The sequence below is a fragment of the Bos taurus genome, chromosome 21, assembly GCF_002263795.3.
Source record: "Bos taurus isolate L1 Dominette 01449 registration number 42190680 breed Hereford chromosome 21, ARS-UCD2.0, whole genome shotgun sequence".
Classification (NCBI taxonomy): domain Eukaryota; kingdom Metazoa; phylum Chordata; class Mammalia; order Artiodactyla; family Bovidae; genus Bos; species Bos taurus.
In genome coordinates, this window is record NC_037348.1 from 22,558,383 (window position 1) to 22,572,937 (window position 14,555).

Consider the following 14,555-nt stretch of genomic DNA (forward strand, 5'->3'; position numbering starts at 1 on the left):
GGACTGTCTCTTCTAGAAAGGCTGCCCTCAATTCCCATCGCACCCTGTCTGGGAAGTCCTCGGACCTCTCTGTTTCTTCTCTGTCTCCACCATGCACCCCTCCTTCTCCCCTCACCCTCCAGGGATGCTGACCCCAGGCCCCTGTCCTCAGTCACTATTCTTGTCATCCAGGGAAGTTTCCTCAGTGAACTCCATCTGCCCCGTGGCCTCAACATGCACTCAGCCAAGGCCTGGCCTGGACCCTCCTCTGAGCTCCTGGCCCTTGCACCCCTCCTTCTATTTGCATATTCCCCAGGGATCTGGAACCCAGTGAGTGCAAATGGACCTCCCCCAAAGCCCTCCTCTGCCTGTGCTGCCCTCCCTTGAGAAGGGTCTGCCTCTTACCAGAAATTATAGGAGCAGGTGAGAAACTGGAAATGGAGAAAGAAGAAAACAACATGTCCACAGTCCTAGCACATGGGAGCAACTACTCTGACTATTTGGGTGTGTGCCTCCCAGCCTTTCTATGCTTTTATTTTTTTAAATTATTTTAAAATATTTGTTTATTTATTGTTTTTGGCTGTGCTGGGTCTTAGTTGCAGCACGTGGGATCTTTCATCTTGGCACCCCCACTCGTCACTGCAGCACTAGGGCTTCTCTCTAGTTGTAGCTTGGGTTCCAGAGTGCATGGGCTCAGAAGTTGCAACTTGCTAGCTTAGTTGCCCCGAGGTAGGTGGGATCTTAGTTCCCCAGCCAGGGATAGAACCCCCCTCCTCTGCATTGGAAGGTGGATTCTTCACCACTGGACCATCAGTACTTTTAATTTTCCACTTTCCCCACTTTACCTTTTAGCTTACCACATTATTGGCTTTCCCTGGTGGCTCAGACGGTAAAGAATCTGCATGCAATGCGGGAGACACAGGTTTGATCCCTGGGTTGGGAAGATCCCTTGGAGAAGGAAATGGCAACCCACTCCAGTATTCTTGCCTGAAGAATTCCATGGACAGATGAACCTAGTGGGCTACTAGTTCTGTATAACTTATTATAAGCTGTTTGGAACAAATAGCACATTACAACTGTACAAACGGGGATTTGGTAAAAAGTAAGTCTCCCTCCCAGGTGTCCCCAGTGACCCAGTAGTAAAGGATCCACCTGTCAATGCAGGATAGTCAGGAGGTTTGATCCCTGGGTTGGGAAGATCCCCTGGAGGAGGTAATGGCAACTCACTCCAGTATTCTTGACTGGGAAATCCCATGGACAGAGGAGCCCAGCTGCTACAGTCCATGGGGTCACAAAGAGTCAGACACGACTGAAGTGACTGAGCATGCACGGAAGTATCCCTCCCACCCTGATCCCCAAGTCACCCACTTCCATCCCCAAGGTAGCTGCCATTCCTGATCATTTGCATGTTCATCTAATGATATCTGTGCTTACAAGAGCACCCGCCACGCCACCCCCACTTTCTTACTCATAAAGTAGCATACCATGCTTCCTGTTTTACACCTCCCCTTTTTTCCTTTCACAGCCTATCTTGAAAATCATCCCACGCTGCTCAGATTGGGCTTCCTCCCTCTCAATTCCTGACTGGAGTGCATGGCCACACCATAGGTCATCACACTTCTCTTCACTGAAGGATGTTTGCATTGTTGCCAGTCCTTGCTGTTGTCAGTCAGTCTGCAGTGAGGAAGCACTGGGGTGGGGAACACATGGCTCTGGGGAGGAGGGGATGGATGTGAGGAAGCTTTGAAGGGAGAATTGTGGAGGCTTGGAGTCAGTGAAGAGCAGTGGCAAGCCTGGAAATAGGAAATGGGGTGACAGGAGGAAATGCGGGTGTCTGGTCCACAATAAGAGTCATCTGGAGCTCGCCGGCACCAGGCAGAAGCAGAACACTAGAGAGAGGAGGGCCTCTGGAGCCCGAAGCACAGGAAGAGGTTAAGGCCAGCGTCACGGGCCAGGGATTGAACCCCGGGTGGAGGACAGATTCTATGCAAAGTGCTGGGCCCTGAGCCGGCTCCTTAAATCCTTACAACAACCTGCGAGGTCGTCACTTCTCCCCATCATTTTACAGATGAAGAAGCAGGTGATAAAAAGTGGTGGGCTCGGAACTTCCCAGTGGTCCAGTGGCTAAGAGTCCCTACTCCCAATGCAGGGGGGCCTGGGTTCCCTCCCTGGTCAGGGCACTAGATCCCATGTGCCACAGCTGAAGACCCTGCATGCCACAACTAAGACTCAGCACAGTCAAATAAATAAATCTATATATATATCTGTATATATATCTTAAAAAGTGGCAAACTCAAGTCCTCCCCCTCCACCACAGGGACAGCTGCATAGATGGCTAATGTTCAGAGAGGAGCAGAGAGGACAGCTGCCTCCAGAGTGGTCCCATATGGAATTCCATGCACTGAATTCAGAGCTGCACCCCTGACCCTGTCAGTTCTCTGAGTGGCAGGCTCTTGGAGGAAGCAGGCTGACTGGGGTCTCTGACTGGGGTCCTGTGTGGTATCCTGCCGCCTGTCTGCTTTAACCCGGAGATCTGTGCTCTTTCCTGGCAGGTTTTGCCCATCATTGTTTTCTTCAGCTGTGCCATGTCAGTTCTCTACTACGTGGGCCTCATGCAGTGGGTGATCATGAAGGTGAGTTCCTAAGGTCCTGGTCCAGGCCCACACTCTCCCAGAATGCCTTGCTTTCCTAAGCCCAAACTCTCCCCAGACCCCCTGCTCTGAGAGACTGGACCTCCCGGCATCCCCTGCTCCTAGGGTCAACACCCTCTCAGAGTTTGCTGCTGCTGCTGCTGCTGCTAAGTCGCTTCAGTCGTGTCCAACTCTGTGCGACCCCAGAGACAGCAGCCCACAAGGCTCCCCCGTCCCTGGGATTCTCCAGGCAAGAACACTGGAGTGGGTTGCTATTTCCTTCTCCAATACATGAAAGTGGAAAGTGAAAGTGAAGTCACGAAGTCGTGTCTGACTCTTCGAAACACCATGGACTGCAGTCTACCAGGCTCCTCCGTCCATGGGATTTTCTAGGCAAGAGTACTGGAGTGGGGTGCCATCGCCTTCTCTCAGAGTCTACTACTAACCAAATGCCTTATCACAGGGTCTGTTGTCATGTTATTAAGGAGACTTGGTGCCACAATCCAATGGGGTCTTTGGAGGGGCTAGTTTATAGAGTTGAGGCTGCATTAGAAGTGTTAGGGGAGCCTGGCAGGCTACAGTCTATAGGGTCGTAAGGAGTTAGACATGACTGGAATGACTTAGCATGCCCACATGTGGGGGAAAAAATAATTTATACCAAAAAGATCTTGAGAGCAGTGGGCCACATGGGCCAGACTCAGCTGATATAAATGTCAGATCCTGTGCATATGTTCATAAAATCTGCCACACGAAACCAGGATGCAGGAGACAGCATTGGACGGCATTGGACCTGGCAAGAGATGCTGAGGGTTTTAGCTGATTGAGCTCAGAATAAACCAGTACATTAGGCAGCTGCCAGAACTGGAGCCTGGGATTATGTTATGAGTGCATGGCAAGCATGAGGGTGGCTAAATTGTTTCAATCGTGTCCAACTCTTTGCGACCCTTTGGATCATAGCCCACCAGTCTCCTCTATTTATGGGATTATCCAAGCAAGAGTACTGGAGTGGGTTGCTGTGCCCTCCTCCAGAAAATCTTCCTGACCCAGGGATTGAACCTGCATTTCTTACATCTCCTACATTGTCAGGCAGGTTCTTTACCACTAGCCCACCTGGAAAGCCCATGAGGGTGGCATTTACCCCCAAATCTGGAGAATGTTCAACCAAGGGGCTATGACAAACTCAGTGTGAGAGAGAGCCTGAGATCACACCTTCCATAGAATGGCTGAAGGAAGGGGGATGAAGGGTCAGAAAGAGAAGGCCAGGGTGAAGGAGGTTAGGGATAGGATTCTAAACACTTACAGATGAAAGATTAGGGAAAAATCACCCTGAGAGGTACTTGCAGTGAAGAGAAATTCCAGGGAAGCAGACTTGATGTTGATTGAAAGAAAGGACTTTTTTTTTTTCTTTTGGCATATCACACAGCATGCAGGATATCAGTTCCCCAACCAGGGATTGAACCTGGGCCCTCAGCAGTGAGAACAGAGTCCTAACCACTGGACTCTATGGCCCTACATTTGACCAGGGAATTCCCAAGAAAGAACTTTTTAATACAGTGTTTCCCAAAGCCTTTCTACAAAAACTCTAGTTTCACAGCAGATTAGTAAATGCTACTAGGTAAAGGGATCCCATAGTCAAATAATTTATTTTTAAAAACATTTTTGGCCACACTGCAGGGCATGTGGGCTCTTAGTTCCCTGACCAGGAATCAAACCCATATCCCCTGCAGTGGAAGTGCAGAGCTTTAACCACTGGACCACAAGGGAAGTCCCATGGTCAAATAATTTTGTCAAGCTTATCTGGACTCTGGACTAAATTTAAACAAGTTTCATGCAGGAGTTCTCAGAGCCTTTGCTAAGCTAACAAGTGTTGGCCATCTCCAAGGCATGTGTGTGTACAGCAGTTCTCAAATATATTTGACCAGTGTGTGTGTTTAGTCACTGAGTTATGTCTGACTCTTTGTGACCCCATGGACTGTAGCCCTCCAGGATCCTCCATTCATGGGATTCTCCAGGCAAGAATACTGGCGTGGACTGCCATTCCCTTCTGCAGGGGGTCTTCCTGACCCAGGGATGGAACCTGGATCCCCTGCATTGCGGGTAGATTCTTTATTGTATGAACCACCAGGGAAGCCCTATATTTGACCAGGGAATCCTTTTTTCACGGACGGTAAGCCCTCATCAATGGATGTATGGAAGGAGAAGATGAATGGATCTTTGGGGAAATGCAGATGAGGAGGTCCTAACGGGGTTGGAAGGGAGGCTTTTATGGCACTTCCACCCCGACTGTCTCTGCCTCTGAGGCTTGCTGATGCCAATCCACAAAAAGCACCCTGCTTCCTTCCAGATCTCCTGGCTGATGCAGATCACCATGGGCACCACGGCCACAGAGACCCTGAGTGTGGCTGGGAACATCTTTGTGAGCCAGGTGGGTACTGCAGCCTCCTGTCCCCAAGGAGGGCGGGGACCCTGCATCCCCAGAGCCCTGCTTCCATCAGAAGAGCCGATCAAACCTCCTGCCAGGGTCACCAGGGTCCTGGAGACGCTCCTTTGGGAAATACACTCTGTGCCTGGGTCAAGCCAATGAGGATGATGTCTGCCTGGTACCTCCCACCACCTTTTATCCTAGGTGAAGGTTGTCTTCAGCTTAGAGGCTCATGAATCCTACAGATGGAGCCCAAAGTTCTCCTTTTATACATGCGGAAGCTGGGGTCCAGGGGTGGGGATGCCTTGCCAAGATCCCACAATATAAGCCAGGACTTAGAATCCACGTCTTCTTCTTCCTGGTTGGGGTTCCTTCCACATCAGTTTGTCCTTTTTCCCCCTGTCTCTTTCTGAAAGAATATTTTCCAATATAACTTTGACTCTGAAGGGACTATCAGTCCTGAGTCCCTTTCAGAAGGCCTGGCCTTCCTAGGGGTGTGACATGGTGACCATTGTAGAATCCTGGCCTACCTGCCCAACGTGTAAGTCACCAAAAAGACATACTTGCCAAAGTATGGCAACTATGGGCAGTTTAGGAAACTTCGGAGAATATCTACAATTTTTTTTTTTTTTGCTTCGATCCAAGTGTATTGATTTCAAGGGTTTTTTGTGTTTTTTTCTTTAAAAGGCAGATGTGCTCTTGGATAAATTGTCCAATGTCCCTTAGATGTTCAAAATGAGGCAAAGAGGAAAAGGTACTTCAGTATTTTATATGAGATTTTATTTTATATGAGATGTTGCAAATGTAATCAGTGGTTTTTGTTGAGAAATACAAATTTTAGATTGTAAAGAGTTCCGAAGGTGAATTAACTTGGGTGGGGGTAGGGAGCCTTCAAGAATTAGCAGCATCATTTCAGGCTCAGTGTTGGTGGGCCTGGGCCCTCTTCTCTGTCTGCTCATGTCCCTAGAGGATTCCCGCCTCTCCACCCATGGCTTAAATACTTCTTCTCCCTTAACTCCAGTCTGGTATACATCCCACTGCTCCCTTCACCTTCCACTTGGATATCCTTAGATAATTCACTAGAGCTTAGTTGCTAAGTCATGTACGAATCTGTGCCACACTATGGACTGTAGCCCACCAGGCTCCTCTGTCCACTGGATTCTCCAGGCAAGAATACTGGAGTGGGTTGCCATTTCCTTCTACAAGGGATCTTCCTGACCCAGGGATTGAACCTGTGTCTCCTGCATTACAGGTGGATTCTTTACCAATGAGCCACCTGGGAAGCCCAGATAATTCACTAGATTAAGGCTAAACAAGTGGAACCCTTGAGTTCCTCTCTCAACGTGTGTGTGTGTGTGTGATTAAGGCTAAACAAGCGGAACCCTTGAGTTCCTCTCTCAACGTGTGTGTGTGTGTGTGTGTGTGTGTGTGTGTGTGTGTGTGTGATTAAGGCTAAACAAGCGGAACCCTTGAGTTCCTCTCTCAACGTGTGTGTGTGTGTGTGACTGATTAAGGCTAAACAAGCGGAACCCTTGAGTTCCTCTCTCAACGTGTGTGTGTGTGTGTGTGTGTGTGTGTGTGTGTGTGTGATTAAGGCTAAACAAGCGGAACCCTTGAGTTCCTCTCTCAACGTGTGTGTGTGTGTGTGAGTGATTAAGGCTAAACAAGCGGAACCCTTGAGTTCCTCTCTCAACGTGTGTGTGTGTGTGTGTGTGTGTGATTAAGGCTAAACAAGCGGAACCCTTGAGTTCCTCTCTCAACGTGTGTGTGTGTGTGTGTGAGTGATTAAGGCTAAACAAGCGGAACCCTTGAGTTCCTCTCTCAACGTGTGTGTGTGTGAGTGATTAAGGCTAAACAAGCGGAACCCTTGAGTTCCTCTCTCAACGTGTGTGTGTGTGTGTGTGTGAGTGATTAAGGCTAAACAAGCGGAACCCTTGAGTTCCTCTCTCAACGTGTGTGTGTGTGTGTGTGACTGATTAAGGCTAAACAAGCGGAACCCTTGAGTTCCTCTCTCAACGTGTGTGTGTGTGTGTGTGTGATTAAGGCTAAACAAGCGGAACCCTTGAGTTCCTCTCTCAACGTGTGTGTGTGTGTGTGACTGATTAAGGCTAAACAAGCGGAACCCTTGAGTTCCTCTCTCAACGTGTGTGTGTGTGTGTGTGTGTGTGTGTGTGTGATTAAGGCTAAACAAGCGGAACCCTTGAGTTCCTCTCTCAACGTGTGTGTGTGTGTGTGTGAGTGATTAAGGCTAAACAAGCGGAACCCTTGAGTTCCTCTCTCAACGTGTGTGTGTGTGAGTGATTAAGGCTAAACAAGCGGAACCCTTGAGTTCCTCTCTCAACGTGTGTGTGTGTGTGTGTGTGTGTGTGATTAAGGCTAAACAAGCGGAACCCTTGAGTTCCTCTCTCAACGTGTGTGTGTGTGTGTGTGAGTGATTAAGGCTAAACAAGCGGAACCCTTGAGTTCCTCTCTCAACGTGTGTGTGTGTGTGTGTGTGTGAGATTAAGGCTAAACAAGCGGTGTGTGTGTGTGTGTGTGTGTGAGATTAAGGCTAAACAAGCGGAATCCTTGAGTTCCTCTCTCAACGTGTGTGTGTGTGTGTGTGTGTGAGTGATTAAGGCTAAACAAGCGGAACCCTTGAGTTCCTTTCTCAACGTGTGTGTGTGTGTGTGTCTTTCAACCAAAAATCTGGGCGCCATCCTTCCTCCTTCTGCTTCTCTTGCTCCCAGCTGCTCCCAGTCCATCAGCAAGTCCTGCCAGCTCTGCCCCACACCACATCCCAGACCTGCCCCGCTGCCCTTCTCCTCTGCTATGAGTCACCCTTGTCTCTCACCTGGATACTGCAGTCGCCTCCTCGCTGCTCTTCCTGCCATGACCACTGCCCCTACTGTCCATCCTTCACACACACATTTGAGTGGCCCTTTAAAAACACAAGTCAGAACTTCCCTGGTGGTCCAGTGGTTAAGACTCTGCACTTCCAGTGCAGGGGGTGCAGGTTTGATCCCTGGTCAGGGAACTAAGATTCCACATGCTGTGGGATGTAGCAAAAAGAAAAAAAAAAAAAAACAACTCACAAGTCAGATCATGCCACTCCTTACTGAGGTCCACTGCTTACCCTGGCTTGTCCACCTGCCCTCCTCCTCCCCTCATCTCTCTCCCTCTTCCATAGCACAGTCTGGAACACAGTGTGTGCTGGAATTATTTATTGAATGAGTAAATGAATGGCTCTGAGCTTCCCCATGTGCTCTTTCTTTCTGGCAACCCCCTCATCTTTATTGGAAGTTCAGGCTTGGAGTTAAATCTGCTTCTGGTCTTTTGCATGAACAGAGGCAATTCTTTTAACCTCTCTGATCTTCTGCTCTCCTGGAACATGGGGATGACCACTTCCTTCCCAGAAGGGTGGAAGTGATGAGTGTCAGGTGCTTAGCTGAGTGCCTGTACGTGGGAGGCACTGGACGCAGGGGAGCATTATCAGGTCAGAAGGAAGGTCTGGGGGTCCTTTGACAGAGCTTGGCTTTTGCCAAGGTTCTGAGAACTTCAGCCAAGTACAGATGCTGGTCCTTACCCCTCCCTGCTGTCTCTTCCCCTGGGGTCCCCCAGTCATCACTGTGACCCACTCACTCCCAGGGGTGAGGACATCTCTACTGCCCCCCGTGCTAGCCTGGCCAGCTCTGCTTGTCTGACGTCTTTCCCTTTTGCAGACCGAGGCTCCTCTACTCATCCGACCCTACTTGGCAGACATGACACTCTCTGAAATCCACGTTGTCATGACCGGAGGCTACGCCACCATTGCCGGCAGCCTGCTGGGTGCTTATATCTCCTTTGGGGTACGTACAGCCCCCTTCTGCTTGCTGAAAACCAAGAACCTGAAACCTACCTTTGTGGGAGCCCCACACAGCTCCTGGCCAGATCGTTCTGGGGTCTTCTCTCATGGGCTGCATCCTGAACCAGGGCTCCTGTGATGGTGGGGGTAGAGGCTTCACCTGAGTAAGGCGGGCCAGGTGGGCTGGGCCATTTGGGCTCCTCACGTGGCCAAAGCATCCCAGTGTTCTGTTTACTGAGCACCAACTGCATGCTAGGCAAAGTGCGAGGTGTTTAGTATCCCGATTTTACAGATGAGGAAATTGAGACTCGGAGAATAAGTGAGGTGTCCAAGGCCAGAATTTGAGCCCAGATCTGTCTGACTCCAAAACACAGACACACTGTCCTCCACCTAGGCCATCCCTGGAGATTTGTCCTACTTTTCTTCCACCCCTGCCTCCTCTCCACCACATTCTCTCTTGGCACATGTCCTTCCTCTACTCCTAAATTATTACTTGTGCAGCTTTCTGAGCATAATGCATTTCTAGGTCAAATTCCAATGGTATGAATCTGGCCTTTAAACCCATCCCAACACTACTGCATGGCAACCTGAGATGAATCTTGTGTGTCCCAACAAAGTGCCTGGTAATAATGTGTCATGTGTGCGTGCGCGTGCTGAGCCACTTCAGTTGCGTCTGGCTCTTTGTGACTGTAGCCCACCAGGCTCCTCTGTCCATGGGATTTCCCAGGCAAGAATACTGGAGTGGGTTGCCATTTCCTTCTCAAGGATTGTATTTGGATAAAACACTATACTTGTCTTTGCTTTTACATGCAAGTCTTTAAAAATCTCATTTTCCCCCTTAACTATCAAAGAAATTCTTGCTTCTTAAAGAAGTGAATAAAGTAAAAAAACAAACTCCCTTACTGCCACTTCCCATGGATAATTCCCTTTACTGGATCAGAACAGCAGTGCTCAGTGTTGTCCATGGGCTAGCAGCACCAGATTCACTTGGGAACTTGTCAGAAACACAAGTTCTTAGGTCCCTCCCCAGACCTGCTGAATCAGAAACACTGTGGATCGGGCCGAGTATCCTGTGTTGGAACAAGCCTTCCAGGTGATTCTGATACTCGCTCAGTTTGAGAACCATGAGTTAAAATATGTCATTCCAGCTTGTGCTGTTTAGTTGCTCAATTATGTCTGACTCTGCAACTCCATGGACTGTAGCCCACCAGGCTCCTCTGTCCAGGGGATTTTCCAGGCAAGATTACTGGAGTGGGTTGCCATTTCATTCTCCAGGGGCTCTTTCTGACCCAGGGATCAAACCCACATCTCCTGCATTGGCAGGCAAATTCTTTACAGCTGAGCCACAGAGAAAGTCCTTCATTCCAGATATTTCTGTGTAAATAGTCATTTAAGAATATATACCTGAATACACATATGCTTTCTTTCTTTAAAAAAAAAAAAAAACTAAAGATGAGTAATTCTATTCACACTTTCTTACAACTTGCCTTTTTCTTATAAAATTCTGAGCATGACATGAAATCCAGAAGTGTAAAGGAAAAAGTTGACAGAGCTAACTAATAAAAATGAGAAACCTCTGAATGGTGAAAGTCACAATTTTTTAAAATGTTAATGATTGATCAGGAAAAAAAGTTCATAAATTATAAACAGATATTCAAGCATACTGAGAGTTGAAATTAAAACAGTAATAACTTACATTTCTTCTAAAGATATGCAAAAATTTACATGCCTCTAAACAGCAAGGTTGTGGGGTATTCATATATTCTTTAAAAAAATTATTTATTTATTTATTTGGCTGCGTTGAGGCTTAGTTGCAGCACTCTGATGTTCACTGCATCAAGCAGATCTTTCTTCGCAGCTCACAGACTTTCTAGTTGTGAAGCATGGACTTAGTTGCTCCATGGCATGTGGGATCTCAGTTCCCCAACCAGGGTTGGAACCCAAATCCCCTGCTTTGGAGGTGAACTCTTAACCACTGGACCATCAAGGAAGTGCCTCATATACTCTTTGAAAATGAAAGTGTTAGTCACTCAGTCAGGTCCAACTCTTTTTGAGCCCATGGACTGTAGCCCACCAGGTTACTCTGTCCATGGAATTCTCCAGGCAAGAATACTGGAGTGGGTAGCCATTCCCTTCTCCAAGGGATCTTCCTGACCCGGGGATCAAACCTGGGTCTCCTGCATTGCAGGAAGATTCTTTACCATCTGAGTCACCAGGGAAGCCCAAATCTTAGGCGTGATGAAATCCACAGCCAACTTAGTTTTCCTCCAGAACAACCTGTGGCGATTTCTTGTTTATCACTGCTGCTGCCATCATGCTGACCTCAGGGAGTGCCAGGCCCCCTTCTATGCTCTGGTCCAAATGTGGCCGTACTCAGCCATCCCCTCAAATAAAACATTCCCTGGCAGAGTCCTGCAAAGCTCCCCCTCAGCCACCAAGGCCTTCAGGTACTCGCCGGGCTGCGAGGGGTGGATGTAGTGTAGAGAACAACTGTTCCTGGCGTCCCCATTTGAAGCAGTGGACTCTACAGCGACCTCAGATGGGGCTGTGCTGACCCCCTGCGCTCTCAGATGTTTTCACTTTGGCTCACATTAAATGAACTCTCTTGGTAAGGCTAACACTTGAAGCTCATCATAGCTTCTACCAGCTGTTGCAGAGGCCACAAAGCTACAGTAATCAAAACAGTGTGGTACTGGTATCTGGGTAGACATGTGAAAGTGAAAGTTGCTCAGTCCCGACGAGCTCTTTGCGACCCCGTGGACTGTATAATCCATGAAATTCTCCAGGCCAGAATACTGGAGTGGGTAACCTTTCCCTCCCTTCTCCAGGAGATCTTCCCAACCCAGGGATCAAACCTAGGTCTCCCGCATTGCGGGCTGCTGCTTTACCAGCTGAGCCACAAGGGAAGCCCAAGAATACTGGAGTGGGTAGCCTATCCCTTCTCCAGGGGATCTACCTGCCCCAGGAAATGAACTGGGGTCTCCTGTACTGCAGGCGGATTCTTTACCATCTGAGCTATGCTGCTGCTGCTGCTGCTGCTAAGTCACTTCAGTCGTGTCCGACTCTGTGCGACCCCATAGACGGCAGCCCAGCAGGCTCCCCTATCCCTGGGATTCTCCAGGCAAGAACACTGGAGTGGATTGCCATTTCCTTCTCCAATGCATGAAAGTGAAAAGTGAAAGTGAAGTCGCTCAGTCGTGTCCGACTCCTAGCAACCCCATGGACTGCAGCCTACAGGCTCCTCCATCCATGGGATTTTCCAGGCAAGAGTACTGGAGTGGGTGCCATTGCCTTTTCCCATCTGAGCTATGAGGGAAGCCCATATGAGGGAAGCGCATATGAGGGATAGACACGTAGACCAATCAAATAGAATTGAGAGTCCGCTCTGGGCCCGCAAGAATGCGGGTTGGAATCTCCTCAGCGGAGTCCGGAGCTCTCTGCCCGAGGACGGGAGGGAGCTGGTGGAGCTGCCACCGCCTCAACCCCAGGCCTCCCGCGCCGAGGCTGCTCCCGCCTGCTGATAGAGAGGCTCGGGGAAGGGTGGGCGCCGAGCTCCGGCGGCCCCTGCAGGCCCGGCGGCGGGCGAGGCTGAGCGCAGGGCTCCTCTACCCAGACTAGCAGCCCTCGGAGTCCTCCGGCACCGAGCGGCTCCTGCGGCTAGGAAAGGAAGGAGTGAGGGTTTGGAAGCAGCCAGGGTTGTGCTGGGGTCCCGAGGCTAGAATCGCTCCCTTCTAAGCCTCTGGTAGGGAGACCGAGGTGTGGGCAGGGGGGTCGGGAGGCGGAGGACTGAGCAAGGAGGCTTCTGGAGCCTCTTCCAGAGGGAAACCCATATACTCTTTCAGTTCAGTTCAGTTCAGTCGCTCAGTCGTGTCCAACTCTTTGCGACCCCATGAATTGCAGCACCCCAGGCCTCCCTGTCCATCACCGACTCCCGGAGTTCACTCAAACTCATGTCCATCAAGTCAGTGATGCCATCCAGCCATCTCATCCTCTGTTGTCCCCTTCTCCTCCTGCCCCCAATCCCCCAGCATCAGAGTCTTTTCCAATGAGTCAACTCTTCGCATGAGGTGGCCAAAGTATTGGAGTTTCAGCTTTAGCATCATTCCTTCCAAAGAACACCCAGAACTGATCTCCTTCAGAATGGACTGGTTGAATCTCCTTGCAGTCTAAGGGACTCTCAAGAGTCTTCTCCAACACCACAGTTCAAAAAACATTCTTTGACGCTCAGCTTTCTTCACAGTCCAACTCTCACATCCATACATGACTACTGGAAAAACTGTAGCCTTGACTAGATGGACCTTTGTTGGCAAAGTAATAATGTCTCTGCTTTTTAATATGCTGTCTAGGTTGGTCCAGAGAAGGCAATGGCAGCCCACTCCAGTACTCTTGCCTGGAAAATCCCATGGATGGAGGAGCCTGGTAGGCTGCAGTCCGTGGGGTTGCTAAGAGTCGGACACGACTGAGCGACTTCACTTTCACTTTTCACTTTCATGCATTGGAGAAGGAAATGGCAACCCGCTCCAGTGTTCTTGCCTGGAGAATCCCAGGGATAGGGGAGCCTGGTGGGCTGCCGTCTAGGGGTCACACAGAGTCGGACACGACTGAAGTGACTTAGCATAGCATAGCATAGCATAGCATAGCATAGCATAGCATAGCATAGCATAGCATAGGTTGGTCATAACTTTCCTTCCAAGGAGTAAACGTCTTTTAATTTCATGGCTGCAGTCACCATCTGCAGTGATTTTGGAGCCCAAAAAAATAACGTCTGACACTGTTTCCACTGTTTCCCCATCTATTTCCCATGAAGTGATGGGATGGGAGTATAATTTGCTCTAACCTTTTTGGAGAACACTTATCCGTCAGTTTAAAAATACTCCTTCCTGTTGATCCAGTTGGCAATATCATGATACAGAAATATTTTCACAAGTGGTCAAAGGATGCAAAATCCCAGCATCATTTGTAATAGCAAAAACCATCAATGTGTTACAGGATGGGAATGAGCTGGGTAAGTTCATCCATGCAGTGCACTGTTGCTCAGTCCCTAGGGTGAGGTTGAGCTTCCATGTTGCTGATTTGGAGAAGAGCAGTCTGCCTTGTGTTGGGCAAGAAGTAACAGTCAGAACTGGACATGGAAAAGGGACTGGTTCAAAATCAGGAAAGGAGGCTGTATATTTTATATTGTCAACCGTGTTGGAGAAGACAGACTCTTGAGAGTCCCTTGGACTGCAAGGAGATCCAACCAGTCCATTCTAAAGGAGATCAGTCCTGGGTGTTCATTGGTAGGACTGATGTTGAAGCTGAAACTCCAATACTTTGGCCACTTGATTCGAAGAGTGACTCATTGGAAAAGACCCTGATGTGCGAAAGATTGAAGGCAGAAAGAGAAGGGGACGACAGAGGATGAGATGGTTGGATGGCATCACTGACTCGATGGACATGAGTTTGAACAAACTCCGGGAGATAGTGAAGGACAGGGAAGCTTGGTGTGCTGCAGTTCATGGGGTCACAAAGAGTAGGACACGACTGAGTGACTGAACAACAACAACAACAACAGCTTACCTTTCCCAGCACCCAGGCTCTCCTGATGCTGTGCCTGAGTGGGTCAGGGGTGACAGAATGACCTGCACTGTCCCCTTCTCTGGTCCCAGATTCCACTTGTCTTTCTTTCCTGTGTCCTTCGGGATGGGGAAACCCGCTCCTT

General features: G+C 49.2%; 1 protein-coding gene across 3 annotated transcripts in view; it reads left to right on the plus strand.

Annotated features, from left to right (window-relative positions):
* Positions 1-14,555, plus strand: part of SLC28A1 (solute carrier family 28 member 1) — an 83,116-nt gene that overhangs the window by 42,322 nt on the left and 26,239 nt on the right. For all 3 annotated transcript variants that reach the window (XM_059879021.1, XM_059879022.1, NM_001037458.1), the window contains 3 exon segments: positions 2,532-2,612; positions 4,954-5,034; positions 8,733-8,858. In XM_059879021.1, coding sequence (XP_059735004.1) covers positions 2,532-2,612; positions 4,954-5,034; positions 8,733-8,858 — 288 coding nt within the window.